Source organism: Zootermopsis nevadensis, unplaced genomic scaffold, assembly GCF_977971745.1.
Source record: "Zootermopsis nevadensis isolate Lab colony 2312 unplaced genomic scaffold, Znev_1.0 Znev_ptg000027l, whole genome shotgun sequence".
Taxonomy (NCBI): Eukaryota; Metazoa; Arthropoda; class Insecta; order Blattodea; family Termopsidae; genus Zootermopsis; species Zootermopsis nevadensis.
The window spans coordinates 3,297,483-3,324,565 of record NW_028259159.1 but is presented as its reverse complement, the minus strand read 5'-3'; the positions used below and the strand labels follow the sequence as shown (position 1 = coordinate 3,324,565).

The 27,083-nt window shown below is 40.1% G+C and overlaps 1 protein-coding gene across 1 annotated transcript in view; it reads left to right on the top strand.

Annotated features, from left to right (window-relative positions):
* The window catches only part of LOC110829428 (uncharacterized), a 33,436-nt gene extending 7,678 nt beyond the window's left edge, over positions 1–25,758 (top strand). The window contains exons 2-3 of the mRNA XM_022063129.2: positions 8,961–9,020; positions 22,817–25,758. Coding sequence (XP_021918821.2) covers positions 23,014–25,500 — 2,487 coding nt within the window. The 5' untranslated portion in view covers positions 8,961–9,020; positions 22,817–23,013 and the 3' untranslated portion in view covers positions 25,501–25,758. The remainder of the gene's footprint in view (positions 1–8,960; positions 9,021–22,816) is intronic.
* Positions 25,759–27,083: the final 1,325 nt, after the last annotated feature.

Below are 27,083 nucleotides of genomic sequence, written 5' to 3'. Positions count from 1 at the left end.
TAAAGCCACTTTAAGAATACTTCTTCTTTCCTTAATCGGGACTAAAGTTACGGTTTCTGATTCTTCATCCTTTGTATGAAGAAAGAAGACTTTATATACACCAATACAAGCATATATGTGCAGCGTAGTGGAAACATGTAGTCCGGCCATGCAGTCAAGCGTTCGTCTGCTTCTTCCTCGGTTATAAAAATCCAATGCTAAATTATAAGGTTACATGGCTGATAATATGTGTACTAAACATAAAATTGCACGGAAAAATAGCTTCAGTTAACTGTAAAGCGCACAAGGTTATGAATACATCAGACATAATTAAACATTTTCAAGAGAATATAACAGGATATGAGAATCTGTAACTCGGAGCTGATTCATGTTCCGCTATTTGACGATGTAAAGAGACTCATGTCTCTAAAGGAACTAGATTATGTCAGATTTCAAACTAAGAGAAGGAATAAACGGGCGAAAACAGAAAAAATAATGCCAGATTAAAGGTTAACTCAATGCACTTCACAAAAGAACCTGCCCGATTCTTTCTTGGCCACTGTTAAATAGAGAACAGCAAAGCAATTGTCACTTTTGTGAAATTATGATCAGGAATATATATTTGAAATCATACAAAATCATAAGCAGGAATATGATGCTGAGTACGTAATGAGCAGTTGCTTGCACTGTGTTTTCTAAAAAGATGATGTTTTCTTAGAAATACTTGTAACCGGTGGAAGATAATTCCGATATTGATACGAATATCGACTCTTGCTGGTGTCTTATAATCTGGCAGTCCTAACTCTTCTGTCAAATGATTTAAGCTTTTCTTTCCCGACAGGCGGTGTACTAGGCTACAGACTGCAGTTATGCAGAAATGAGGGACAGGGGGGTCTACGACTTTTGATCTTCTGAAAATAAACTGTCATTACATGTATGAGATAAATTTCTGCTTAATGCTCCGAGTGTTATTTCCACATTCAATAATGTAGAAAATGCAAGACGAAAATGGTCGTCGTACGAAAGAAGGCACAGATAGAAAGTTATAACGATCTGAAGAAGTATATTTTATGCATCATATATCGGGATTATGGCGCCATAGTGACAATAAATACCACAAGAAACTTGGCCAGCAAAATGAATGGCGTTACCTGTGACAAACATGTTTCTCATTCCTGTATTCGGGCACGATTGAATGAAAAAGGATGTGCACGGAAGCGGCACGGTCTGTTTTGAGGAGCAATCCCAGAATGTCCTTAAGGGACTGGCGAAAACCAAGAAGAATATGGATCAGGACTGCCAGTCCCTGGGCCAATATTCAAAACTTGAACCTCCAGAATTCAAAGGAAGAATGCTAACCATAAAGTGGTTATGTTACATTGAGGAATTTATGTAATGTGACCAACATTGAACATGTCTTTAAATTTTAGTCAGGACTCTGAAAGTCCCATTTCATGATAATTCATGTATTGAGAGCCGAGTTGCTGCATGCACGTATATAATAGGACGGACGGACGGACAAACGAATACGTAGGAACGAGATAACAGCCACTTAAAAGCAGGCAGGCTAATAAATTACTAGCAAACTGTGTGCGATGGACCTGTAATAATAACGTGCAAGAAGTCAAGAAGTTATTGCATAGGAAAGTCATTAGGAGATGATACAAAATATTTATAGGTGGAATTTTCCACAGTGCAGCAAAGTCCTCTTCTCCGTTCCAATTATGACATATACGTGAAAAAACTCACACCGTGGTCGAAAATTAAGTGTAGGAACTCGAAGTGCGCCAAACGCTTACTTCTCTTTCGTTTCTGGAGGCGGTGGTGAAAATCTGACAATTTACAAACTTTCCAATTCTTATTCTTTCGCAAGTTGCCCTTCTCTAAAAGTAGGAAATTTTGTCGTGTATTTCAGACACGGTTAGTCAGCCTTTACGTGGCAGCAAAACAGGGAAACGCGGGTGAAAAAATGCATGTTGCGGGCTTATTTTCTGTTTAATGTAATCTTCACTTTCTCCTCGCCCTATTCACAAAGGTTTTCACATAAACTAAGATATAGAAGAAAAACAAAGATATAGGAAACAGATAAATATAAGAACGCGCCTCTACTTCTCCGGCACCGAATTCCTCCGAAACTTCCATCATTTTTACCATTTCGACGCTGTTCTGCGCCCGAAGGCTCTGCATGCCCAGTGTCCATCGCCGTACTGTCGAAGCCACTAACCGGCCGTCCGGCAAGTGCAGGCGGAACGACGGGCTTCCTGTTCCAGTACCACGAACTGGAACGGAGAACGTTGCAGGACGTCTTGTGCCACGGAGTGGGCAGCGTGTGTCGGCGGTTACGGTACAATCACATCTTGTCCAGCTCGGCCATCATAACGTTCCCATCGTCTGAGATCCACACGTCCCCCGTTACACGATAACAGGAGAAAGGAACTGAACTTTATCTGCGCATCTGTCCACCGCCAACTAATCGGAGATTAGAAGCCACTTCAATACGTCATTCGGTTACACATGTTAAAGTACTCTACATCCGATAAAAGTTTTGGGAAATCTAATGGCAGTAACTTCTTTGCGACTGGGTCCACCAATGTACGACTTTCAAATAGGCCATACTTACAGCAACGACACTGGACCGACTACAAAGTTTATATATCGCCCGGTAACAAATGAGACAGGCCTATAATGAAACACTTGGATGAAAGCGGTCGTGGCCTGACATGATTTTATTTCAATATCGCATCCCGAGAAATTGTGGAAAACCATCAAAGTGTATGTCGTTTTCTGTAGGTCGGAACTGAGGTACATGATACCATTCTGCAGCCCGAAGATTCCTTGCGATTTCTGAAGCTTTATTTTCATTACAATATCAATGTAAACATTTATACGTTTCTGGACAACGAAGATGTGCCGCAAATTATCGTGCGACTTTCAGGGTTCTTGAACACTCGGAACAAAACCCCGTTTCCTGTGCTCTCTTGCTGTTCACAGACTACCGACCCAGATACACCGAAACCAGAGGTGCGTGTTCCTGACCGCTTGAGAACTACTACTGTTGGATTTATTTTCCCATCACTCTTCGTTAAACAAATTCCTGTAGTACAGCTCCCTATACTTAAATACAGTGTTGTGAATCTTCAACACAGAACATCGACACAACGAGGTAAAATTTAAAATCATTACAAATCGTGTTAGTACCCGTTGCTTCTCCTACATGAATCTTTAGCATAGACAAAAACGTGACAACTTCATGATGAATGATGTTATTTTACTTGATTAATTCTTAAACGGTGCAGACTTAACACAGCTAATGCCGCCTGGTACACAGACCGCGACTACGCAGAAGAACAGATACATACAACACTTCTGCACGTTCGGTTGATTGATAGCCCTTTCTAAAAACGCATTATTCTCGCGTACCACAACATCTCGAGCTTCAGAAATTACGTTGCCTGCAATCATAGTTTTACTTCATTGTTGCTATTCTGGTAATCCACTGGAAGTACAGTCAGTATAAATTCTAGTGTGTCAATCAGTATTGATTTTATACTTCATCTGGAAACTAAAGTGCCGTGGCAGGAGTCACATTTTATCTGATACATTATTGTAGTCAGTCCCAAAATGACTGGTAATTGATCGCTGGTCGATTTACGTCCAGAATAGCACGTTCGATACAACAACAATAGGAGAGGTGTTTGTTTGTATTACAGCATCTGCGTTTCTCACAATACCACCGTCCTAAGCTAAATAATTACTTAAAAATCAAATTGAGACTTTAATTGCATTTTATCTCAAAATAACCGAGTAACAATACACGTATGGACTCTATCAAGTTCCTCATTTCCGGTTATCTAATGAAAATTGATTCTACTTTAGTTTATTCATAATGTATAGAGGATTTTCAATAATAATACAAGAAGTTCTGTGTTTGTCATTGTAGTGTAATACACCAATTTGTTTTCCTATGTTGCATGGTACCCGGCTGGCTGAAAATTAGTCAAGTATGGAAATCCTCCGGAAACCATCAGCTGCGTTGTTGGAAAGTTAGCCACATCAGCTACGCAGTTTCATTCGAAAATGTCAATGTAAAGGCCTAACGCTTATAAAATTGGGCTCTGAATCTTCTAAGACCTTGTCACGCCACATGTAACAATTAGCGCCTATTTCATTTAAGTTAGCATTATTAATAAATAATGTTAGAATCATTACACAAGTAGTGTGTGTGCTCATATAATATATACGTAAATGTTTAAAAGAAATCGTATACATTCTCTCTCGTGTTTCGATGTTTCTTTAAACAAATCTCAAGTTCCCTTTAATCCAAAATTCTTCAAACGAACGAAGACCTATTTTTCACAGCCCAGCACTCTAAGTAGGCCTCAACTTCACATGGGAAGTGTAACGTCGTAGTAACACACTAACACGACAGGCTCTCTGAATGGCGATGACACAGTGCCTAATTGTTCTGCAAACAGCAAAATTTGTTCAGTCACAGTTACTGTCTACTTTACACATCAGACATGAGCACACTTTCGAATGCCAGTCTCTCTCTCTCTTGCTTGTAAAAGTGAACTTAATTGGGCTAATACTATTTATTACAACAATCTTACTCTTGACACTTCACATTCATGTTCTTACAATTTCTCAAATATAAGGTTATTATAACAACTGAAAGTAGTGTAACTTTCTATACCTAAATTAAATATCCATTGTCCTATTTGGAACAAAAGAATATTCATGAGAATTATTTGACTTTGTATTTTAGAGAAAAGTTGGCCACGAGAGTGAATGCGAGCGACAGTTTTTGATTGTGTCTGTGACTGGATCCTTAGTAATTGTTAAGACGGGCTTACGTAAAATGTAATTTGTATTAACTTAAGTCCTTCTTACCAAGCACGAAATATTTAACCTGGGGAATTCTTATAAGCATAGTCTAATTGGTAATTCAAAAACACTCAACATTAATATTATTACACACATATGCTAATAGATAATACGACATAATGGGAAGATATTTCCTTGGTCACTACAGGAAGTCTGAATGCCGACGATTAGACACAGAACTTCCCAACTGCTATCACTAGTAGCGATTTTAATTCCATACTACACAACCTCGGTAATTGACACAGCGTCGTTATATTATGGAAGTAAACGCTCAGCCAGAATAGTTCCACCTGTACGCACGCTTACAAGGATGGAAACTGTCTTGCGACGAGCATCAGAATCACTGTGAGAACATAACCGTGTGTAGGGGTCTGCGGACCAGAAAGTGGGCCACCACAACAGCAGTACCTGCTGCAACCTGACGTCACATGGAACGGACCTGACTTCGAGAACCGGAACGGGAGATGTACCACATACCGGAAATGACAGCTTGCGTGTCCACAACACACACAGCATAGTGGTGATTGTGATGATATTTGTAAGGAAGCATCACAACGCGGTTCAAACAAGTCGTATTATAACGGGAAAATCACTGAAGGAGACGACTGATTCATCAGACAGGTGCCTGAGATACTTAAAGCATGACTCTGCTCCATGCAGTTAGTTACTGAGGCTAAACAACTTGCAGTGTTTTTCAAATATAAGAATGAAGGCGCGCACTGCCATGAACTGGGGTGAAGAAACAGCTAAAATCCTCCTCGCACCCCAGTGCACCCTTCAGGATCCCTAATCACGACTAGGAATGAACCCACAGGCACAGAATGCGAAGAGAACGCACGAAGTCAAACCTACGCCTCGATGCAAATTCAAGGCCACTCAAAAGATGGCAAAATGTTTGCTGGTATTTAAAAACTGTGGCCTTCGCTGTGAGGAAAGGCGGTTATATTGCTCAAAAACACGACGTCCAATTCTAGTTCAAGGATTACATAAATCAGATAACGGACCTGATGACCTTTCACAAGTTTCTTGTCGCTTCCTCTCACAAGTAAAACGTACGCACGAATATCTGTGGTGACATTGGAAAGAGTTCGGAGATGAACGATACAGAAGCATGGAGAACCCACATTCCAGTATTCACTCATTCGTTGTACAGTACCTCGTCCAGAGAACACTAAAAAGCAGTTAAATGTATTCACCTAGGAATACGTGGTTTGTTTCTACTAGCAAAACAAATTCAAATTCAGGAAAACACCAACCACAAATTATTAAAAATAAATTTGAAATGGCACTGAAATGTTGACTAAAAGGTGCGGTGTCGCAACAATTCTCTGTGTGCGGAAAAGTCATTGCGAACGTGGAAGTCGGTACATTCAGCGGCCATTAAGCGTACACCCCACAACAATCCGTTCTCTACAAAATGAGTCATGAATCACTCTTACTCATACAAAGAAGGAAACAATTATTCCCCCAACTCATTAAAAGCACCTATGAATGACATAGGCCGTCTTTATTGTACCAATATACAGTTCATGACGTAGAGTCTGGTTTTATAAAGTTGTAAATTAAGCTTCGATACCAAAATTCTTTAGTGATAAATTAACTGATATGCAACTGGCGAAATGGATTAAATTAATAACTCCTACTTCTTCTTAACTCAATGAACATTGCTGATATGTTCGATGACCTGGTGGAGAACGAACCCTGGACCTGCGTTGACGTCATTTGTGTTACTGTCACAAGAACTGCCGTGGGGCACTCCGACATCACTCCTGTTCTGAAGCTTTGTCGGCGGTAGCCAAAAGCACAGTGTCTTTCGATGCTTTAGCGTGTGCCACACAGACCAAGGCAAAATGTCCGTCCGTCTCCCGCACGCATGAGCGAGGTGCAGTTCGAAATAAAGAATTATTTGTACGAAGTTGCAGCTGTTAGCAATTTCGATACAGCATAAATGGACTTGAGATGTATTAGTACCAAGTATGAACATAATTATGAGTCTGTAACTCAAGACTCAAACAAGTAAAAATGATTTAAGTCGAAATTTCGAACGATGTACAGCACATTTCATTTTTCTCTGGCAAATAACAAATCAAAAGGACTGTATTTGTCACCCACCGCTTTAACGACATAGGTACTTCATTTCCGAGGTTAACAGACAAGAAATGTAGTTCTTTCACGCGAATGTAAATAGAATGCATTTAAAACTCGCCGTAATTGATTCCTCGCTACAGGAAAGCTATAAACCGCTAGGCATTGATAAAATTCCAGCAGAACTGATCTCAACAGGATAAAACATTACGATTTCCAGGAATAACTGGCATTGCAGTGTAATGGATCATTACTGAACCTATTCGAGAAACATGAACAGGAGATGTAATAAATGCATACATACATTTAAATCGAAAAACCTACAGATACAACTTGAAAGAAGTAGGTGTACGTGGGAACACACAGTGTGTGGCGGTGTGGACTGGATTCAGTTGACTCATGACAGGATCAAATGGCTTTGGAACTAAGAGGACAGAAATTTCTTGACCAGCTGAGGTTCTCAAGAAACGTTGCTCCATCCAGTTCGTTATCTCAGATTCCCTCCAGCCCCCTCCGATTTTCGTATAGGATATCCCATAAGCTGTTGATAATTGACTCAGCTCGTGAAGAAACACCCTATTACGGAAACAGAATACTTGTACCCGTAGTTATCTGACATATTATACACGAGTAAAACAATATAAGACAGAAACAACTTATGAATAGCATCTTCTTCAGTCCTAACAGATTTATCTTTCGTAAGTATTCTGTCACAGGCCATAAAAACCCCCGTAAAAGAAGAGTGGCTGGCTCGTAAAATCTAAAACAAAATCTATTAAAAAAACTAGTATGCATCGTTTCTTCTCGTAACGACCTCACAAATCATTATACAGAGTCCGAACAAATGCCTGTCTTGCGTTCTCATAGCTAAACTTAAAACTCCGTAGCATTCCAACGCGGAAACAACGCGTATAACACAGCGCATCTTCGTGCTATGGAACCATCTTTATGCAACCATTTCGTTTCTTTCGTCCACCGTAAATGATTAATAAATTACCTACACACTTAAAATGAATGATTGCTACGTGTGCTACCAATCTTACACTTCGTTCACGTGATCTGACAATGTTGAGATGTTACGTAAATTGACTCCTTATGTTTTTCCCCATGACCCGAGGGGTAGCAAACTGCAAGGGTCCCTCTACCAGGGTCACGGTAGATGGCATAGGACAGCAGCTATGTCATTTCTGGGGCGAGGCTATTGAAGAATGACTTCCCTAAAGGCCCGTCACCAGATATTCACAGGCTACAATCACATACTGATTGTACCGGTTGTGATACTGCGACGGAGAAGGCAACGGGAAACCACTCCATTATACTCGTGATTCCCTAGTACAATCAAGCATGGCAGAAACAAACGAACGTATGGCTCAAATTGCTATGCTGATCGCCAACATCCGGAACGGATAGGCACTTTAAGAAGAAGAAGACGTTTTTCGCAGCAAAGAACCGATATTTTCCGGCATGCCATAACACAAGAAATTTAAAAAAATCTTCAAGAGTCTATGAAGTTCTCTCTGCGCGTCTTCTGAGTTGTAACGAGGCCGTGTGATCTTGCACGTGGTTAACAGAGTTTCGGAGAAAAGTGTCGCCTACATTTTAAGGGCTGAAGTTGGTTCCGATCAGGTGAGAGGCGTATATGTAGAATGAGGTTGGACAGAGGGCATGGGGAGAAGAGAATGACAATAAAGGAAAACCACGAAGCCCTAATAATCGCTTAATTCTAAGGAGGGCACGCGAGGGAGGAACAAAGGGCCGAGGGACGCCAGTGACAGAGAAAGGCAACAGGAAGGGAAAGGAGCCACAAGGCCATGAAAAGTTAAAATCGTACCAGTCACAATACTGAAGATGGAGGCGTTACGTTCCTTCGAAGCGTTGAAAACCATCACGGCGCTACTAATCATAAGACCACAATCGAAAATGACGTATTTTGTTAAGACATACTGTCTCTTCTTCTCATACCGTCATAGTGTTAATTGCCTCATCACCAATAATCATCATTTTTCTTTCAGATCTCCATGCTGTAGTCCAGCTTCATCCTCGCTTCCGTCATTCAGTCTTACAAGTTCAAGGTAAGGCGTATAACGATGCACTTTTCTAAGAATTTGTTACTAGTTCATTCATGCCTTTCTAGACACCGGGGTATAAGAAAATAGAGAGCTGACATGGACCGTCAAAACACAGTTTTATTCTGCGGTATATGTAACTAGTTTCGAAACAGAATCAGTTTTACAGATGGCTGTGTATTCGACGACTCTGAGAACGTAAATGAGTACAGGGTTAATAACAGCTAATTCATATGCATATAACAGCCTCCATAAATAAAGGTATCATGATTTCCTTGCCCGAGGACACAGTCACGCGTGAACATACCATTCATCTCCATTTACAGAGTAGATTTGAGGTCTCCTGTAATTCAAAATGGCGCAATGTTCAAACAAGGCTCTGAAATATGTCCCGATACATATGGAATCCATTTAGTTACAGTGGAATATATCTGGGAACGAGTTGCAATGAAGTAATTGCAAAGCCACTGGCATATTACTTTAATCCTCTATTTTAAGACGTCATCGATTTCAAGACGCGCCCTTGATTTAGTAATAGATTTACAGGAGAAAAAAAAAATATCGATTCTTAGACGTCATCAAATGTAACACACAAATTTAAGAAATTTTAAAATAAAAAAATTAGCGCTTTTTAACACCGAGGAAATACGGCATCTCACATTGTCCGCACATAATATCAACAGCCTATAATATTACTCCAACTATTTAATTATAGACATATCAAAATTATCACATACTTTCAGCACAGTTGCACTACATCAACTGATTATAAACGTAAAATCTTTGAACTTTCATTTAACCTAATTTGGCAATTATGAAAAGGAGCTAATGTGGCCCTAAAGGCGGATGTCCCTCAGTCATCATCATACGTCGACAGAAGAAACTTCCTACGCACAGGCCCATACCTCCATTTGGACACAACGCAAGGATTTTATTTTACTATGTAGCACGCTGTGGTACCTCAATTAGGAACGAATTCGATTAATGTGTGCATGAACTAGCAAACTGATGAGAAGCTGAAAATATTTAAGTGTTTGTAAAATACTTCTATTTGTCTTACAGACCATGACACATATGTATGGGGTGATTAAGGAGACAGGTAAAGTAACCGCCTTTGCACTCGATTTGAGGGCATTCAGTACACAAGACAGACCCGTTGACCATGAGATGCCACCGACCTGTGTTCAGAGGTCATTAAAGCATTACTGCTCTTGAAATATTTATTCTTGGTTTACGATCGAGATGTTTTCTGTTTTCTCATTTTCTCGACTCTTCACCCATAGTATTTTACCTCGTCATAAAGTAGAGAAAGGCAAATCAAAGGAGGGTTGTCCACGTCACAGGGCACACCGCCATACACAGCGAAAGTAGAGGCAATTCTTAACTCCAGTGGAGATCGGTTGAGCAGTTTGTTTCACGCTCCGGCAGTCTTGTTCGTTGTGAAACAGACATTAAATCATCAGACTTCTTAAATATCGCAGAAACACCAGAAACACTGGTTAAACATAGTGCCATCAATCGACTGCTGTCATATTACGAAACACACAATTCAGGAAGAAAGAACTGCAAACCTAAATGGATTTAAAAACAAGTACAGACCACTTTTCCCAAGCAGCTCCTGATGGTTTAACGTCAGACACGAGGCCTCTGAAAAGATTTTATGTAGGCCTAATAAAGTCGCATCCAAAGGTGAGGCGCACAGAGGACTTCTTTCGTATGTTGTAATAACGAAACGTAGATTCCCTACGTTGGAATGACAACATTCTCAGCACAAGATAAATATCGTCTAGGTAATAGGATGCAGCTCATAAAATATATTTAGACTTGGAATACATGTTACTATAATAGAGAAACAGCTTCTTCAAACAAAACTGTATCGTAAATTATATGGCCAAGCAACCAGAAACAAGTTATAAAAACCAAAACTACATTGAAAAAAATTTAGATGAGCGCCAAGTTTTAAATTCAAGCAACTGGTCTGAAGGATTTATTCACACTTCAGGGACAACTTCATTCTGCTATATATTCTTCGGTGCTACGAAACCTTGGACTAGATAGGCAACTGGAAATCCAAGAAAAGACTGAACTAACGTTTTTCTTACGTTAAATATTGTGCAAAAATTAATTACACTCTCTTAACACTACTGCTGACGAAACTGGCGATTCTGTATAAATATGGCTCAAGGATCTCATATTCCTCAAGACAATAATTTTGTAATAAGGTCGTAACAAATAAATATTAATAACTAATACAAATTTGGCACTGGTTCAGAATTTATCAGGGAACAACAGCAGCAAACAGAAAGGAATTTCGCGATGAAATTACGAGAAGAATAATTTCAGAAAACCTTATGACACAGGAGGATTTTTGTCTTCGCCACGACGCCCATGCCAACTCTGGGGCCGCCCACCCTCGTACCCAATAAGCACCGCGATCGATTCCTTTGGGGTAAAGCTGCCGGGGCGGGAAGTTAAGCTCTGGAGAAACTCTTCTGCCTTCCTGGTCGCATCCTACAACAGGAGGCTGTTACTTCCTCATGCACGAGCCCACTTAAGACTCTGCTCATCACGTCTGTTAATTTACGCTCCGAAAACTGACTGAAGGCGACTGGTAATTTATCATCGACATAGCGTGTGTAAAGCGATGTGCCTCAGTTGATTTCACTGTGAGTAAGGCAATGGATAGAGGAGACACCAGATGTGAAAGCTAACGTATCTGCAGTGCATACGATTCTGATTTACAAATCAACAAACAACATATCCCGATACGCTTGACTAAACACTGGACGGAACGAGTGCTTCGTTTGACTTGCCGTCAAGAGAACATGTTAATTGAAGGAAATGTAGCGTAAAAAAATAGTTCTCTCATCTCCTTGGGGCCTTTTCACTGGCGTACGCATTGTGAAATCCAAGCTCTGTAATCAACTTTTACTTCAAGATTCCCTCAATTAGCATAATTAAAGAGACCGTAAGAGGTTTTTGCTGACATCATGAGCCTGTCAGAGTACTGACACAGTGCAATGAACACGAACTTCAACTGACACGAGGAGCTCAAGCGAGGATTGGGAGCTAAAGAGGACGCTAATCCCTTCCTGTCTTCACCCCACAATTTCAAACTGAATTGCTGTCAGGCGCGATTCGCAACGATGCGCGAAAAGTCACCAACTTTACCAGGTTGTTCCTTCCGGCTACTCGTAAGCCCAGGAGAACAAATAACTTTCGTTAAATTTCGCAATACATTAAAAACATATTTCATTAATGTTTAATGAACTGCACGTATCTCAAAAGAACGGTCCGTGGTTCGGATTCTGGGTGAAACAGTCGTGATTTAGCCAAGTCATACAACATTGTTCCGGGGAAACATACTGTCTTCATCTTCAGGGTTTCCGAAGGACACGGTACATCCTCAAACCCCGGTTCCAGTGTGGTACACCTTCTAAAATGTTTGTGTAAACATACAATCTCTTCCTTTTTCAAGGTCATCTTGTGGAAAACAACAACAAGAGAAGGGCGGGACAGGGGGAAGATTAACTTTTATATAAAATAAAACATAACATAACCTAACCTAACCTTGCCGTCCCTACCGAGTGCGTAGCGTGTACGAGAAGTAAAATCAAGTCCCAGTGGGTGGAAATAAAAGCAGCTTGAATTTAATTCAATGTAGAGAATGCAATAGAGGTGTCGCCATTGCATATAAAGAGATTACATTAACATTCTAAAGTAACCTACTGGGCTGTTCGGCAATAAAATCAAAAGATATTTCAGTTCTATACGTCGTCAAATCCTGTCCGCCTGATCTAAAGCAGATATAATAAGAAGTACTTTTACTGTGCGGTCTTTGCTTGACGTAAAGAAAAAATAAAGAGGCCGTGTCCATTCCTGTCAATTTCATCTCCGAAATTAGTCTAGTAACCAGGTGTCGATTAAAAATAATAATTTCAATTTTGATTTATAGACACGTAAGTTCTACTAGAACCCCTACTTTCTATAAAACCTAGATCGATGTTCATCAGTGCTGTATAAATCGACACATGGTAAAAAAATTCGTGTATAAAATACGTAGAATTCTAAAGATTTAAAAGGTGTATTTGAAAACTGTTTAAATAATGGACTAATTTAACGAAATATTTTGATAAACTTATGACTGTATGCTATGAAGTGTCTATACTGCATGCTTACGTTTTATGACTTGACATAGTAGTATTCTAATATTGAGTTAAAAGTTGTCTTAACAGTATTTTAATCAAATGTATTATTGCTATTGTCTATATCTAATAATCTTTGAAACCCAGAATTCATAGATTTAAACCTGTATCTACTCGAATAATTCTCATAAATATCTTTTTAATGAAAAATAATTTTAAAAAATAACATCACTTTCAGTCTCTCGCCTAACCGAAATTGTATAGAATGAAATAACATGTCCGTGAGATCCAGAAGAAAATCTTACAAAAGTGAAGTAAACCGCTATGGTGATTGAGCCCATCTGTTCATGAGCTGTATCATCATCATTACCTCTACATTAAAGGAACTTCATTGCACTTCTTTACAGTTAGGCACTTTATATGATTGCACAGAAATAATGCGTGGTCATTACACTTCCTTCAAACAGAATTCGTGAGAACTCCGGTCCTACTGCTCATATTAATGGTCACAATAAGCCCTCTCTTAGAAACAGATTCAAGATTAATTACAAAAGCTATGAAACGCACTGTGCAAAGAGACATTTTTTAACCTGTGGATATACGTACATGCAATTATATTACGCCTTCTCGGCACGTACGGTATAAAGTTATCGCATAATGGACAAGTCATGAATCATTTGAAACTGACCATCTCCATCAAGCTCCAGGGTTTATCATGACTGAAGCTTCGCATTTGCCTCTCTCCTGCGTGGCTTTGTGGAGCGGTGAGTGTTGCAACGTTACTTTTAACAGCTACTTTACGTGAAATTCAAGTAGGCCGTAATTAACTGCTATGGAATGTAGAAACCTAGTCCCTTATGACCACAGCATGGCACATTCCGATGTGAATGGATGATAGAAGCTTCAGATTTGGAGGATAGTTACGAATATGTAAAAGGTCCAGTCACCCTGGGCGGTAGACAGAGGACTAATAATTGCTCACCGTAAGAAAGAACATGTTATGTTACACGGGGCATCTGACTCGGCTTCTTATAGCCACGATAATAAACCTTCTGGTTCCATAAAAGCCGCGGAATTTCTAGACTAGCTGAGCATAATACCACCTTCTCAAGAAGGACCTTTTCCATTGGGTTAGTTAGTTCGTCAGTGGATTTACTCTGCTTTTCCAAACGAACCCCGAGATTTTACCTTCAAAGAGGTCCAAGTCCTTGTTTGCTATTCATGATGAATTGGAAATAACTTAGATGGGAACAGCGAGCTTTAAGGTCCTATACCAGAACCTGTTATAGTCACTACAGACAGGCCGAACATACCTCAGACAGGACAGCGAACACCCCAGCTCAGAACCAAACACGGAAGCCTCAGAATTCGAAGAACTCAACCGTGATATTAAGTGCTTTGACTTTTATCGCTTCTGTACGAGTTACGAAGATCTGTCTGCTTATCGGGATTCGAAACACGGCCTCCCTAGGCGGCCTAACCGCTAGACAATACAGTTGAATTTTGTACACGACGTGTTTTTTGGGGGTGGGGGAGGGAGGGGCGGAAGTTTTTGCGGTGTCCGAACGTTACGGTGTTTGTTGGCCCATAGTGTCCGAGCTGTGTACTTCCGCGCACATGTTACCAGCATTCCTCCGTTTGATGCTACAGAGTGTCCCTACTCCACCGGAATGCCGTACAACTCTGTCGGTTCAACAAAGATTCTTGGGTCATTATGTTTCCAGACTCAGCAAAACAAAAACCAAGCCAGCTACCTCGTTATTGAATGGCATGTGACAGTCACTTCCAGCAAGTCTAGATCCTTCAATTCATTGCTCTAGCGCCATTGTTTTGTGCTTGCCGCGGGAGTGGACAAAACCTTCAGTAGACGTGAGGAAAATACAAAACTCTATCGCTAATTGGAAACGCAGAAAATAAAGTAATATCTAGCCATGTGCCCAAGTACCATACATAGACACATACACGCGGAATGAATGTAAAGATTTGCACATTCTTTGCCTATCTATACAGCAGATTGATGCGAATGATGGCTTCGGCTTCAGCTTCAGGATTAGTGTCTGGGGCATAGCCCCCAGTACACACTGGTCAGACACCGAAACCGATCTGAACATGATGCCCCACCACTATCGGGAATCGGAAAATGGTCATCCAGCTAGCAGTCTGTCATTCACCGCAAAGATCTGCCCATTAGCAATTCAAAATCTACTGTCCGTCGGTCCCCATATAAGAACTTAAGAATCGCTAAAGGGATTTTCATAAAATGTTATACCGGTTTTCAACAATATTTGTCGACAATTTCCAATTATTTATGATCAATAACAGACACGCGAGTTTCTGCGAAATCCTGCAGAAGACCGAACACATAAACGCAAAAAAATGTCGAAATATGAAGATAAAATAAAATATCTTACGATTATCAAGATAATTAAACAAATAATAATGTATTTGGTATTTCATAATTGGAGAATCGTTGAACAGATTTTACACTGCAAGTCCTTGCTAGCCCACCCTGGGCGTTTTACGCTCCTTATAACACAGCATCAAAACCTAGTATTCATGATTTAAAAAAGTAGAGTTAATAACAAAGCGATCTCGTCGGAATTGGTTAGCTATACGTAGGCTACATTTCCAGACTTGTTTTTGTAACGTAGCTGAGAATACAGCTAATGCCACGGTGTAGCGATTAGCACTCGGGAGGTTCTGCATTCGCTGTGTGTTATTTACTCAGTTCGTCAAGGGAAAGATCGGGATTAAAACAAACACTGCCCTACCCAATTCCTCACTCATAAAAATTCTGACATTCTAGTCATGTAATCTATGCAAATGAAGAAGCATCGTTAAATAAAAAAAAGGAACAAAAAATAAGAAGTTGATGTCGAGGTCCCTGCGTGATTTTTATCTTAGCAGGTACACGAACTGGAAGAAGGACATTAATGTCTGAATGCAACAGTTGTCTAAGGGACGTGAACACCCGTCCGTATTAGACAGGGTTGTGTTTAATACAAGAACCTTCTAGATTACACCCCACGTATTTACTTAATTAATGTGTATGTATGCACGTATGATACATACAGTACTTTCAACTAGTATGTACCTACATAGACCCGGAAAATAAACAATGTCGGATCATTTAAAGGGCGGTGACTGTTATGATCATATAATTACTACGTTCAGCCATTCCAACAAGCGAATGAATAATAGTTTTTCATTAAAGGTGTCTCAAATTACTTATTTATATGACGAAGATATCTTAAGGCCGTACATCCCCTTTCTAATAACAATGCTAGTGGCATTATGTGACCCTTTCTTTTCTTCTCCAGCAACTGTTTGCCACACACTTGGCAGGCGTGTTCTTTTATTCAAACGGACTCTAGTACAGGTTTGATGACGGGTTCCAAAACTGCAGATCAGGAACAAATGCGTGCCCTCTAAATTACAATATTGGTACGCAATACAAAATGAAGTTAAATTTTATCATGTTTCATATTTATGAGTGTTAAGTCGCATTTCTTTTCACCCCCACCCCACATTCATGACCGTACTTTGCACAAGTCACATCTGCCAAGGGTTCTGCAGATTATGATTACTATGCCTCGTCTGGGACTGTACAGCTTGGCGACTGAACGAAGTGTTGTTTTATTAATGAACCAAGTATAAATCTTCTCTCAAGCAACCTGTAACCAAGAAAGCTTTCTCGTCATGATCATCATCATCATTATCTTGATAACACTTCCTAGGGAAACTATCTGCCCACTTTACCACCAGAGGGCCAATAGCGCGGGCAATGACTTCTCTCTTCCAGCTGGTTGCCATGACAACAACAATCATTACTCAGATCAACATTCCGTCTGAGAGTTTCTTCTTCCTCCTGTTACTTCTCTGTCCTTTCACGTTTACAAGACAAGTAACAGTCAGCAAAATTACATGGGTGTTACGATGGCATAGCTTTTACACACGTTTCTCTTGGTGAATATCAATTTACTGTTAATTCTGTGCAAGATCCGGTTTTATCTCATCTCAATAAAACGCAAATAAAAACTAAATTTAAAAATAAAAATAATTGACGTACTTATCAAACAGGTTAACAAAGAAAGTTCTTTATTCCTTCTCTGGCTTAAACTTACTTGATGTACTGTTTACGGAAAGCCAGTAATTAAATCCAATTGTTTAATTCGTATGTTCCACTGCTTGTTTCTTAGTCAAAATAACCAATGCAGAACCTCTAGATGGGTTCATATCTTTGTTATTTTAAGCCAGTAATCCGTCTGTCTTGTATGCTGTTGAGAACACGGGATCATAAAAAGAGGAAATTTCTTAATCTGATGAATAGCTAATTGTTCAATATAACTTTACTTCATAGATTAACTGCACACGTAAAATATTTTCCGAGTTTCGAAACGTCACAATAAATTCGAGCAGATCTACGGATATCATAAAAAGTACATTTCGTATTTCTTTTTAATAATCGCATGCGAAATCCTAGGTAATGAAACACACCACGAAACACGTCTTCAGGATCCTAACGTGGCGCAACACAATTTTTATGACTCATTTCCTAGACTTTCTACGTCTCCACGGATTTTGAAAACCACAAAGGTTCTGTAATTGGTTTCATTTCCCTGGACCAGCGCCAGGTACTAGCTTCTCCTAAGGTAGGAAACAACAGATTTTCGAAACGCCGTAGATTTAAAAAGATCGGGTAAGATTAAGAAGGGCCGAAACCTCTTAAACAGTTCTCCAGACAGCGCAGCCGTGACGCGAAATTAAGCATTAAGAGTCCGCTGTCTTGACGAAACGAGGTGCTCTCTTCCTCCTGAGTCCGCGCGCGCAAAAAATACCTCTATATTTGACCGTAATGAAGTTTTAATTTGATTTTTTAAAACAACACTCCTGCCGTCATTAACCTTGGGGCTGTCCGATTAACATTTATTCTGATTAACTGGATTCCACCACAATCAACCAGGGTCTAGACAAACATTACACACGAACCTCACTGAAAATAATTTTCCATTAATGACCAGCAAGCAGAATCTTGTCCTCAGACTATTCGAAGCACAGCGGTAACTATATGTGCTGCCTGCTTTAATATTCGGTAACACTCTATTTTGTCCAGAGTGTATTTGTGACTTTCATATCAGTTTCAGAACAAATTGATATAATTTCTCTCAGCACAATTAACTTTTTAACAAGAATGCGTTGTGTATTCTTTGAGGTACGAACTAAATTTTTAAACTTTTTTGATAGACTTCATACTTCAGAATGTTGAGTTAAATTTCCAAGCAATGCGTATGTATTAACTTTCGACAATTTCTTCATGTCAAACTGCAACAATATTGTTGCAAGGCTAATGGCGAACGATATTAAAATATTACTGCAGCCTTATTTCTACTAGAAGGGTTTTCGATTGGTTAGAGACTATTTATTAAGAGATTTGTTTCGAACGCAATGGCATTTATTAATATGCACAGGCCTAGGGAATTAAAAAAGACAGGAATGAGGACAACCGTGACCTATCTAAAGCAAGCCTACGACCTGACATTCGGCAAGAAGGGCTAAAAAACACAACCGGTGATGCAGCCGAAAACCTGAACTGGGTTCCTCCTGATTAGATCCCAAAGCCGAATATTCCACAGCCTCTTCATATCTTCACAAGAGAATTCGTGCTACATATTCGCGTGTTGTCAGGTTCAAATATCGCCATGGGATTCAGTTATCTCAAGGGTTGTTGTTGACCACAGAAACGTCAGTTTCATTCTACATACCTTACTTCAAGCTACACCTCCACAGCATTTAACATAATGTCGCTAGAAGGAACTGAATTAAAAATTCTACACCGGGCAGTATCTCTGCTCGCTAGCACGTACACACGTGCTTGTACATTGCAAATGCATAACCAGGCGAATATCGCTTTATGTCAGTTAATAAAATTATTTCAGCACGACAACATAAAATGGTAAGTGCAGTAAATACCAGAGGATTAAACGCTGCGCGTTGCTCTGTTTACTGCCTTGTCTCGCCATCTCTTTACATGCCTTTTCGAAGGCCGAAGACATGTCAGAGGCAAAAAGAAGGCTGAGAACATGCGATGAATGACTGGATGTAGGACATCCCTTTTTGTTTTTTTAACGCATTCCTCTCTTTTTTTCCTTGCATTTTTTTTCACTACCCGTTCCTTCTTTTGTTCACCACGTCTAATTTTGTTTCATTAAGCTCACTGAATGCCCTCTTCTTTATTATTAGTCCGGAACACAGCCCTTGTATTCTCTATTCAGTCACTCAGTAAAACAAGGGCACAAGCAACATCACTTTCTGGTGCCATCGGAAATTACCCGGTACTATGACTGTTGACAACAAGATTAGTTTTACTTCAGTTATATATAATAATTTGAAAAAATATAAAAAAAAAATCTAAAATTAGTGAAACATTGACAATATCGGCCGCCTATACAACTCCTTATATTCGAGTAAACAGAGAGTCTGCAACATGCATTCAGTTCACAGTCTTTCTTTAAGATCCTACGTAAGCCTAGGTCTCCAAAATGGCCTCTTTCCGACTAAATCGCTGCATGCATTTCTCAACTTCCTCGATAGTACTTTAGGTCTTATCCATCTAATCAACCTTATTTCATTATCGTAATAATACTAGGTGAAGAGGTAAAATCACGAAGCACTTCGTTAAGCAGTTTTCGGCACTGTTCTGTTACTTCCTCTACTTTCGGCCTGTACATTCTTCTCGGAGCCCTGATTTAATACAAAAATGGATCTAGTCGGCCAAGCGTATAATATATTTGTCATTTAACTGCCGCAGGATACGACTTACAGAATTGGAGTCTTCGGGAATCCAAGAAGTACAGCTTTAGGAAGAAAGATGTTGAGAGGAGAACATACGTCTCGGATATCTGATTTAACACTCAATCTTGAAAGATTAAAATTTATAAAAGGGAATCTACATATCTGCACTTATCTGTTGTAAAAATATATTTTGACAAGTACATTGCAGATATCAAATTAATCCTTATATATAAATATTTTTCATCGTTATATCGCAAGCAGATGTACAGTACTCCTATCTGTCTCAACACAGAACAAAACAAAATAATTTAAACACATAAACACGTTTTCATTAGGTCTTACATTAAAACACCTGGCAAATGAACATGCGTGGATATAAATCATAACTCATTTTTCGAGAGGTCTTTGAAAAGATAAAGTGAACATCATGTTAGGGCAAATACAATATGAGTTTGCTGTGCTTTCTTTTCTGTGCAGAAACAAGTATGTTATGATCTGTATTTGTTACGTGTGTCGCTGTTGAAGTGAGGAGCTGCCAATTCCGCATCGCGTCTCTCGTTTGTCTTGCAATCCTTCCTGTCTGCTTCACACAAAACCGTACAATTCAAACAGCTTCTAATATCATTCGTTACAGGGCATTATATTTTTAAACACACCTTACCTGCTGTGACGAAACAGTAAGGAGAAACTCACAAATGTTATTTAAGATCCTATAGAAATCACGAACAGAGTCGAAAGAAAACGCATAGTTTTTATCTTTTTTGCTAAGTATGATCGATTTATAAATAGCCCATGATATTTTAAGGCAGCTTTTGGCATGTCTTACTTGAAGTATGAATTTAATGGATGCTGGTTCTAATGGCCATGCTCTTCAGCGATATACACCGTACAGGCCTACTGCATGAAGTAAGAACCGATAATTCTTTATTTAGCCCACAGCAGGAATCGATCGCATGATCATCTGCGCATGGTCCTCTCAACAATCAGTTTCCAGTTAACAACTTAACAACTTAGAGACGGAAGAAAACAAAGTTTATAACGTGTGTTAATGGACTTTGTTGACAGTAACAACATTAACAGCGAAAGTGGCCAATGCCAATTGGAATACAATTCCATCCTTTATTGGATAGTTTTTATGTTATTTCGAGACACTGTTTGAACTGCAGGAATTAAATGATGTCGAATTAGGTGGAGTGATCATAAACGTTAATTACGCAAGGACTTGTAGGGGGGGGACGAGCTTGTACTCTGTCCCAATGCACTGCCCCGTTACACGATTGAAGAGTCAGAATAAAGCTAAGAAACATTTGTCCAGATAACTGGTAGCCCAAACGAGAATAAATCCAGTGATCTACTGAATACCAACCTAGAGGATTACCGCTACACCAACATGCTCTTTATTGCGAACGGGCTATGGGCTGGACGAGTAGGGTTCGATTTCCAGCAAATCAGGATTTTGCTCCTCAGCACAACGTCCAGAAGTCCAGACCGGATCTGTCCAATGGGAATTGGAATCTTTTCCCCGGGGGTTCAGCGGTCGAGGCGTGAGGTAATCAATCACAAGTCCCCGGTCTAGAACCCAGGTTAAGTATGCGCGAAGATACGAGCTTGCCTGACGCGGTGCTTAGTTAAGTACCAGTGACAACTTTACCTTTAACTAAAATAAATTTTCCAGCTGATTTCACGTACTAGAAGAAAGAATTCTAACCTTTGCACCGTGATGTTAGGTCTCTGTATTTGACTGCGATGATTTTATCGGGACCGGTAACTATGGATGAAATATGAGTACTATGATATTTAATGGAATTCCTCAGATGAGGCGAGAAATTGTAACGGTTCTTCATCAAATGATGGATGGCTCCAGCCGCTCCCCACGGACTAGCGGACCGTAGGTTTCCCGTTCTAGTCTTCAACACATTGGGAAGACGAGAAGAACTGAACGGTTGAGATACATTATAAACGTGTTATACTTTCTCCTGATGTAGAATCTGCACACACTTTCCCCGTCAAACACCATACAAGAGCGTGGCACCCACCATCCGATTATCACTAAACGCACATTAAATATACAACAAAAAGAAAGTTCTCGCTTTGTTAAAGTTTCTCCTCATGGCGTCTTATTTTCTTCCATGTTTCCCATTAATTTTTAATTGCACGATTCTAAGTTTTCAGTGTCTTCATCAGTACTAGCGTCACTTACAGTAAGTCATGATCAAAGTCCGACTAAAATAAATACTTATCGGCATTTTTAATTATGTTCTCAAATGAAGAGTCCTCAGTCCTTAGTACCTATCAACAAAGAACAATTTTAAGCGTTCTAGAAGTGAATATTCATGACAAGATCAGTGGAATGTCAACCTGGAATGGCACGATGCCTCAGTCTCGGCTCGTTCTGTTGCAATTTCGACCTCGTCCATTTCATATGCCCTTCGCTGTAATTGGCCCCAGTTAGCAAGTTCTGCCATAAAATTGGTCCCCAGTAAAAGTAATGCCTTTGTAATTGCATTATCCTGGCACCTATTAGGAAATAAAGTCACAAAAGTGAAACAGACCGACAGGCTTAAACGGTAACGCTGATTTACAATCATGAGATTCCCGTTCGAATCTCATACACGATACGGTCTATCCCGGCCGGTAGTCTTTCATTCAACAAACACCGAGTTATTACTTTGAAACACACGCTACTTGTCGGCATAACCTTAACTAGTTAATCAAGTTTGTAATTATGTGTAATTATCTTATCAAGCATTCGGTGGATCAGTTGATAAAATTCATTAAACATGTGCAGGTGTAAGTCTTAAATAATTACAAATTCATCGAACCTATTGCTTTAAAACACACTACCTTGTTTATTTCTGATTACAGGTTTCGATAAAGCGAATGAACCAAACCGTGACTGAGAAAGATGGCGGCTACCTTTCGTCTGTTAGACCAAGAACTGTTGACACAGAAGAACAAGATTTACAACAGAAGCAGGGAGACATGGAAATAAAGTTTTATTGATGCTACTGCTTCATACGAAGTTCGGAAGACAAATTCTTCAGTGAAGGCTACAAGTTACTATGCAGTGTGAAGCTGTTCTGCTAGGTAGGCAACCGGTGGACGGGGCGATAGATGCTTCCAGTCTTGCTAGCTTGATCCGATCCCTGTTTCCTGCAACCCGCAGCACAGTGGTAACTCGAGGATGGACAACCACCAGAGATGAGCGACCAGACCGACGATATATCCTTCGCTGCCGGGATGGACTCGAAATCGTAAAGAGACCATTCCACCAGAAACATCAATTAAAACGGCACGATGACGAAGGGTTCGAATCGGATGGTGATGACGACTCAGCCTCAACTAGATCTCTCGGATCATCAGCTGATGACACCATGAGCAATTCATCATCATGTTGTTTTGTTGACGACCATGTTTTCAAGTGCCATCCAAATGCGACGATCACAACGCTAAGTGGGCGACCAACGCCTTCAACGCGCGTCATATCTTCGTCGACTTCTTCCTGTGTCTCATCAGTCGCTACTGATAGCGCCAACAGCAGTGGAGCTTCTGATACTGAAGACACATCGGTTCCGTCTACGCCTTCCCCAACAGCTGTGAATACAACCTCTGTGTCTGCTCTTGTCAAATCCCTTTCACTCTTTCAACAGAGAAATGGTAAAATGGCAACTTCTAAAATATCGTCACCAGTTACGACAAATAAAGATGGTTATGATGACACGAGAGAAACATATGCTGTTAACGAAATTGCGTTCTGTCATACGGATCCTTCATTTCAACGCATTGTAGTCTGGGTTGTAAAGAAAAGGAGGTCTCAAAGATTGTCTCCGTCTGGTACAGATACATCATCTGGCTTAGAAGCTATAGTGTTTGAATGTTCAAGTGAGGAAAAGATGAAGAAGCTATGTGAAAGCTTCCACGAGACGAGTAGACGTGTTAAATTAGAACAGTACAGGCACCCTCACAGGAGAAAAGACCCATCTCTAGCATCAAGCAGAGAACATTCATCAATCAAATGTTCATCTCTAACTCCAGAGTCCATAATTAAAGCCTTAAAAGAAGCGTCACAAAAAAGTTCCACGCTTGCAGCAATAACGAAACCAGTAACGAAGCCCATCCGTGCACCAACGACAAGAACTTTGTCCAACGGCTCTGGTCCTGGAAGTGAAGTTGAAGTCCTTTCAACAGTTGCAGGAACCAGGTTCAATTTAGTGCAAAGGACAGATGGAGACGGCGTCACTCACATTGAAGTCTCGAGGGGTCTTCAGACGGAAAACCCAGTCGAGAATTTAATAGCATTAGATGATCAAAATTTGGATGGACCGTCCAGCATTATAAGTATCAGCACTCCAGATGTTGGTAATCTTCTATCAGCAAATAGCAACACTGGAACAAAGTCGAGGTTCTGCAAGGAGATAGAAGGAATAATTCGCTCTGATGTCGATGTTGGAGGAACGCGGAAGGAAGTAATACAGAGACAAAGACAACCTGCGATACTGGTAATACATTCAGGTAACGCAGACGACGACAGTGGTGGGGAACTCAGAAAGGTGTGGTCCCCTCCAACATCAACTGTGCCCCAAACCTCGATGGAAGATGACGAAACTAACCCCAATTCCTCAGGCCCTCAACGCCCGGAGCGAAAGAGATACACGCGCAGAAACAAAGCGCCAGCCCCACAGCCCCCGTCACTTTCATCGCACCTCACGAAAGGCCCACATCAACTGGACTCAGTCAGTAACAAGAAATCTCCCTCAACAAAGAGCCAGTCGGATTCGAATGCAGCTGCAATGCCACAAAAAAGAGTCAACAGCAATAACAGTAACAACAATAACCAACAAATGGTGGTCAGAGGACAGTTCATCAGGGTATCAGTCGATCAACAACAGCCTCAACCGACGATGGTTGTGCCAGTAATTCAGCAAGGTGCTTGGATTTATGGTAATGGCGTGGCCAATGGTAATCTTGTAGCGTATTCGCCGGCACCTCCGAGCTGGAGAATGTCATCCACAGCATCACAGAAATCAAGTTCGAATAAGAACCATGCAAAGAAGAATAATGTTGAGGACTCCTTCTCCAGTTCTTCGACCACCACTCAACACCAACAGCAGGCACAGACCCAGCAACACTTCCGGAAGAACAGAAGTCGCTCTCGCAATGTTACAAACGGAAGTCGCCGCAGCAAGAGTCCGCCGGCAAGAAGGCCGATGGCGTATCGTTACATAGACACAGTCCCTGCTTCAAATACCGCCAACTCCTTATCCAACAGATTCTTTGGACTGTCTCAAAAATTAAGGGAGATAGGAGGCGCTGTCGTTCATTCATCTTCGCCGCTATTGTCATATAATGAAACAGGGCGTAGACGAAATAGCATCGGAGAACTGCCGGCGAGATTTGAATACATCGGAGAAGGGTGTGGAGGAGAGCCAGAAGGGAAGAATGGAGGAAACCTAAAGTCCGTCATAAAAAAGAACAGGCGAATAGGAGAATACTCAGAACCGAAGAAAGTGACTTTCAGTGCGTATGCAACAGTTCAGGTAGTTGATTAGGTAAATGTGAATCCGGTGGCTAAACAAGAATTATGAAAGTGACGGTTATATCCAAAAGTCGAAATTTAACCCTTGTAATCTAAATAGCATAATCTTAAATATATTCTCACCTACTAAAGAATATTTTAATAATAAAAATATGACATAACGAAATCATCTTTATTTATTTGTGAATTAATTGACGCTCAACAAGTCTCAAAACACTTTATACCGTTTAATACCATTATAAACAATTAATTGGAAATAATGTGGAATAAAGCAGTCATGGCTTCATTTTAAGCACTATCCCCCAGTTTGCCTGGAGGGATTGAGGAAGACCACGAAGAACCTTCCTTCAGGATAGCCGGGGTCCAGGCCGAGCTATGAACCACAGCGATAGCTAATCAGCCGCTACATTCGATCGTAAATAAATTCTAAACCATTCATCCCCAAGGAAGTTAGCTTGTGCCTGTTTTTGAATTACAATTAACCTTTGTTCATTAACAATCTAATCAAAGGCGAAGATTGCTGGTTCTGAGATACACTTTATTTTTCAAGTACGTCCATGTGCCTGTGCCAGTAGGCAGGTAGCTACAAAAATAAGCGTGCTAATAAAACTATAAGATATGCATTTCATTTGCAGTAATATTTGAGGGCATAAAACACATAACTCCCGTCATTCTTTTATTCACAGACTAAGTTACGTCGATCAAATTTCGATAAACATGGATGTTGAAATGTGTCTTTGCAAATAGAAACCCATTTAACAAAAAGCAAGTTGTTCTCGAAAATAAATATTATGTAGGCCCATGGTGAGCTTATAAGAAGAAAGATTCAATTCAATTAAATTAATTTATTTACGTATTTGCCAACAGCAAGAAGCCAATAACAGGCAAACACTGATAATACATACAATAATATGCCTGTAGATTTAATTTCATTTTAAACTGAGATTGAATGAGGCATAGCTAATATGAAGCATCGTCTGAGAAAGGATATACAAAATTGTCGACTAATGGAAATAAACGACAACCTTAGACTCTCTATTACAAAAAATAAATAAATAAAGCACATAGACACGACTATGCAATAAAATTGGGTAAAATACTTTACATTAATGTTTGGAACTAATTATGCACTTTGAACAAGACTGTCGGTTATTGGCAGGCGTAAAAGTTATTCAGCACTGACAAATATGCCCTCAACGGTTTGACACAGATAATGCCATAGAGGCAGAAACCCTCAAAAACCAATTGACCTCGAAACAGCCATGTCCGCGCGTCTTTCCTTTTGTGAGTAGGTTTGCACATGCGTTCGCTACAAGAAGAAGGAGAAAGATGCAGAACATTTGTAGTGTTTTGATGACGATGGTCTTTCAAAGAGAGGAATCAGCAATCATAACAACACCTACTGTTTATACTTAATTGGCATCAAACTAGGTTGGAGAGAAAAGCATGAGTAATGATTGTGACCGACACTCAAACACGACAGGTTATTACATAATTGATAACTAAAGTTAAGTCTGTGCGCCCATACTGTCCGCAAGCGGGTACAGTCTCTGCAGCGAGTTGTGTATCAAATGTTGACATACATGCATGGCACCT